This window comes from Dendrobium catenatum, unplaced genomic scaffold (genome assembly GCF_001605985.2).
Source record: "Dendrobium catenatum unplaced genomic scaffold, ASM160598v2 fragScaff_scaffold_1016, whole genome shotgun sequence".
Lineage (NCBI taxonomy): Eukaryota > Viridiplantae > Streptophyta > Magnoliopsida > Asparagales > Orchidaceae > Dendrobium > Dendrobium catenatum.
In genome coordinates this window covers 583,198-587,998 of record NW_021319478.1, presented here as the reverse complement: position 1 = coordinate 587,998, position 4,801 = coordinate 583,198, and the positions used below count along the sequence as shown (strand labels likewise).

The 4,801-nt window shown below is 34.5% G+C and overlaps 1 protein-coding gene across 1 annotated transcript; it reads left to right on the top strand.

Annotated features, from left to right (window-relative positions):
- Positions 1 to 1,548: 1,548 nt before the first annotated feature.
- LOC110105843 (agamous-like MADS-box protein AGL104) lies at positions 1,549 to 3,934 on the top strand. Its single transcript, XM_028697846.1, has 9 exons — positions 1,549 to 1,733; positions 1,841 to 1,894; positions 1,995 to 2,016; positions 2,129 to 2,190; positions 2,871 to 2,979; positions 3,265 to 3,321; positions 3,407 to 3,485; positions 3,595 to 3,738; positions 3,843 to 3,934. The coding sequence occupies exons 1-9, from the start codon at positions 1,549 to 1,551 to the stop codon at positions 3,932 to 3,934; spliced, it is 804 nt and encodes a 267-aa protein (XP_028553679.1).
- The last annotated feature ends 867 nt before the right edge of the window (positions 3,935 to 4,801 follow it).

Here is a 4,801-nt window from a genome sequence, read left to right as displayed (position 1 = left end):
GACAGCCCAGGATGACGGAACCATGGGATCTTGATCGGGCTCGTCTTCATTCCCCCAACATCAGTTTTAAGTTTGTGGTGATAAACTCTAAATTTCAAATCATCCAAATTCAAAATTTAAACCCTAAAATTATTGCTATTATATGATAGGTTCATAACCTATGTGACATCCTTAACGACTAGCCTTAATCGAAAGTTCTATCTCGTTATCGGGATGGGTAATTAACTATAGGGGCTTGCGCCTATAGTTAACCAGAACTCAGATAAAAAAGTCCTCACCAAATGAGAGCGAAATCTCTAGGTAGTGTCTTATCTAAAACCCAATCTTCCTTCTGAAAATTCCTCCGGAATCTAATCTCGTTAAAACTCTCTGTCGTCATCGTCACACAAACACTTAACAGAAAAATAAATCGATGGCGTGGAGAGGCCGGGATCACACAACAAAAATGGAATTTTCGGAGCCCACACATGCAGAGGTAGGAATTAGATTTTTTTTTTCAGGCTTCAAGATACACAAGGATTTGGGTTGAATAACATCCCTAACAAAGATAATCATATGGATTTGTATTGTATTCCATCTATGAATAATGTTTCAAGTCAAAGTAGAAATTAACAGTGTCTTTTAGATTAAAAGAAAATATTGGCTTACATGTTCGCATCTGCTTATTGTTTGGTGGTTATCATACCAAGTATCATGATCAGGACGTCACCAGAGGCGACTTCCGAGCAGCGAACTCCCATCGTGAGCCAACATGAACAAGAACAAAGAAGGCTTGACAAAGATCATTACCTTCGCAGTAAACTCCCGAGGCGACTTCCGAGCAACGAAGCAAGAAGCTGCGACTCCGACAGGACCAACGATCGAAGGCAAAGTAGCGACTCCGATAGAAGGATGAAGGCTAACTCTTTCTTCACATGAAGCCTTAAAAGCCTAGTTGGGGAGGTATCGAACGGGACTCGAGGTGCAGGGAAGAGAGACGTTAGTTTTAGATATATTTGACGTGAAATAGGATCCCAAGAGGTGTTTATTAATACATCAAATAAAGTTACAATTATTAATTAATTATAATTATTAAAATAAAAGAATAAAATTTAATTTGAATAATTGAAATTAATTAAATTGAATGGCCAGAATTTGTTATGCAAGGAAACTCAAGCCCCTTCTAATATTTGCCCATAAAAAATTGGAGAGTACGTTGCGGGCTCCATTTAACAGCCACAGGTAAACAAAAAGGTAATTATAAGCCATAAGAAATTGAGCCTTTAATGATTTTTTTATTTAATTGTTGAAAAAAATAAAGAAAACAAAATGCAGCGTGGGCTTACTTTGGCCATTGACTCTAAACCTCCCCAACAACATCTCTTTCATTCTCTAACTCTCCCTCCTATAAATTACAAAGCTTCTTTCTCATTTATATAGTTTCTGACATCCTCTTCAATCTTTGCTATTTTTCTCCGTTCTTCTAAAGATATATTTCTAATCTTGGCCGCTCTTCTCAAAAAAGCGATTTCGAAACGCGATTTTCTTTTCTTAGAAAGACGTATAAGAATGGGTAGGGTGAAGTTGGAAATAAAGAAAATAGAGAACAACACAAATAGGCAAGTGACGTTTTCAAAGCGACGCAATGGCCTCATCAAGAAGGCTTACGAGCTCTCTGTTCTCTGCGATATAGATATCGCGCTCATCATGTTCTCCCCTTCTGGTAGGCTTAGCACCTTCTCTGGTCGCCGGAGGTAAATTGAACCCAACTCATTCATTTTTCTTTTTTCATGTTTTTTTTGTAAAAATAAATAATATTTTGTAATTTAAATAAATTTATTATTATTTTTTAATATTGCAGGATTGAAGATGTGATTGAGAAGTGTATTAATGTGCGAGAGCATGACAAAGAAGGGTATGCCATTTAATTAAATGTTATTAACTGTATAAAAATTTTTAATCATAATTAATTAATTAATTAACACTAATTCCCTTTTAATTTTCTAATCCTGAAGCAGGGCTAAGCTGGACAAAGATGTAAGTTGGCATCAATTTTGAATATTTACTTAATCATTTTGATTAATTTATCAACAAATTAGAAACTAAATTTATATTCTTCTCTTATTTATTTTTCAATGGATATTTGCAGTACTTGATGAGGACTCTTACCAAGCTCAAATATGAGGATGACATGGCTGCCCACCAAGCCAAGTAAGTTTTATTTAGTCATTAATTTTTACAATTCTATCATATTAACTTTTTTTTTTACTTCACATGTACGGCCTAAATCAGCCCGGAGATGCTGAGCAAAAACTTCAAAGTGGAGGTACGTATGTCAGTTAGAATTGATGCATTAAAAATCATATTTCTTTCCCAAAAAAGAAAAATCAGATTTCAATGGTTTGCGGGTCATACGGATCGTGTCGGTTTGGATTGATTCAAACCGAAAGCGGGTCGTGTTCAGGTTGACCTGTGTGGTGCCGAGTCAGTTTCGGGTTGGATCCGAACTTGACCCATAACCCAATAATAATGACAACCCTAATGAAATAAAATAATATAAAATGTATTTCCTATAATATTTATTTCAATATTATTTCCTATATTTTCAGGAACTCCAGCGCGAGCTCAATGCTTGTCAAGAACAACTGCAAATGCTTGAAAAACCCTTAAGGTAATCTACAAATAAATATATAAAACTGTGATTACTGCTTCGTTTGGAATGACTTTTTAATTGCTTCTTAAAACATAATTTTGGTACAAAAATTTTATGATATTTGTCTTTTGCTTTATTTTTCAATGAATATATATCTAACAAGTTTGCATATCACTTTTTTATTCTCCTCTATATAATATATGAATTATTTCACATAATTATAATTACAATTTTACAGATTTTTGGAGCCCAATCCTGAGTCTCTGGACCCTTTGATATCTTTGAGCGAGCTCGAATCATACGAGAAATTTTTTATAGAATCTCTGACACATGTTTCTGAGAAAAAGGTATATAATATATTTTTCTCGGTTTTCTTTTGAGGCGATGACAATCAAATCAAGCCTTTATCCCACCAAATATATGAGATCGTCTACATTTTGAGCAGCTAAATTTAATAAATGAATATTTTGATTTCATTCATATATATATATATATATATCTTAGTATTTTCATTGGTTTCACATAGGTATTATTTCTCTCAAACAAACAATTTTTATAAAAATAATTATTATAGATAGTTTTAATTATTAATAATATGTGTATTCCCCTAACTATATAATAATTTTTCGTAGAATTTCTTGCTGGGCAATAATCTCCCCGCCTACGATCCATCCCTGACGAGCATACCGGTAAAGTTAGCTATATTAATCAAACAAAATACATCATTATGAGCCAATAAATCGCTACACATATTTTTTGTTCCCTTTCCTGCAGATGAACCTACAACCTGAACAAGAAGGAATGACAAACTCGTTGAGCTACAATCACATACAATGGGTCCAGAATCGCTTTGGTAGGACCAACCAATCATGGTTCTTCACTTCAAATCCTCTCGTGCCCCTCAGGTACAACAATTATATCCATTATTCGTTATTGTCGTGTAAATACTTTAATTTTAACAGTAGAATTTCATCCAACGAGGCAGGAATCACGAGATGTGCGAGTCGATGTCAACTCAAATGGACCAACAAGTGGGAGTCGACACGTGGCAACAAGGCTATGCATCTACGGAGCACTTCTCGGCATCCGCGCCGTTAATAACCCAGGTGTTCAATTGAGTTAATTAGTATCAATCACAATAATTAATTGAATTAAAACTAACGACGAACAACTGACGCCGTTTGGATGCTGGTGTTTCAGGCTTCGATAGGAATGCCAGCGTTGTCGTCGGTTGAGCTACAGGTCGAGGACGGCAGATGTGGTGGCGAGAATGTGAATGTGAAACGATCTTTGGCAGTTTGATTGGATCACCTCCATTAATTTATTTTCTTATTTATTTTTATAATAAAATGGCATAAAAAATGCAACTTTTAAACTGTTTATATTGTATTATTGACCTTATGATTACCGATTTTAGATGATAGCTGTAAGGACAAAATAAATATTGTCAAGAAAAAAAGAAGAAGAATACTTCTATTTCCTGCCATTTTTTCCCTGAGCTTTTTTATTCGTTCGCACAGTGATCACTTTCTTATTGATATATATATATATATTGTCTTTGGTCTTCGACTATAAAAGAAGAGATATTGTTAGCATCCTTCTTAGGAATTAAAGCATGGTTACCCGAAAAAATTCAGAAACAACATCCATATATCACACTTAGTAATATGCCAAGTTTTAACAAAGAACTTAGTAGTAAAGCCATCAGGACCAGCAACGGAATCACCATTCATATCCTGCATAACCTTCCAAACCTCCTCCTCAGACGGACAAGAGTAAGATGAAAATTATCAGTTTCCGAAATACAACAAGACACAATATGAGGATTCATAATAGGGGACGGCATGAATCCACTATTAAAAATATTTCTAAAATGATCAACACCAGAATTCAAAATAGCATCCTCCTCTTTCAGGACTCTACCTTCATCACTAGCAATTTTGAATATATGATTCCTAATTTTTTTCTTGTTAGCCAAAGCATGAAAAAACTTTGTGTTCCTATCACCTTCAACAGTGAATTTAGTAGTAGCTTTTTGTTGCCAATATATTTCTTCTTGATCATGTAAAGCAAACAGTTCAATCTTTGCATTATTGAGGTCAGAGAGATTAGAACTATCATGATTAAGCATATAAACATTTTCAAGTTCCATCATCTCACATTCAGCAA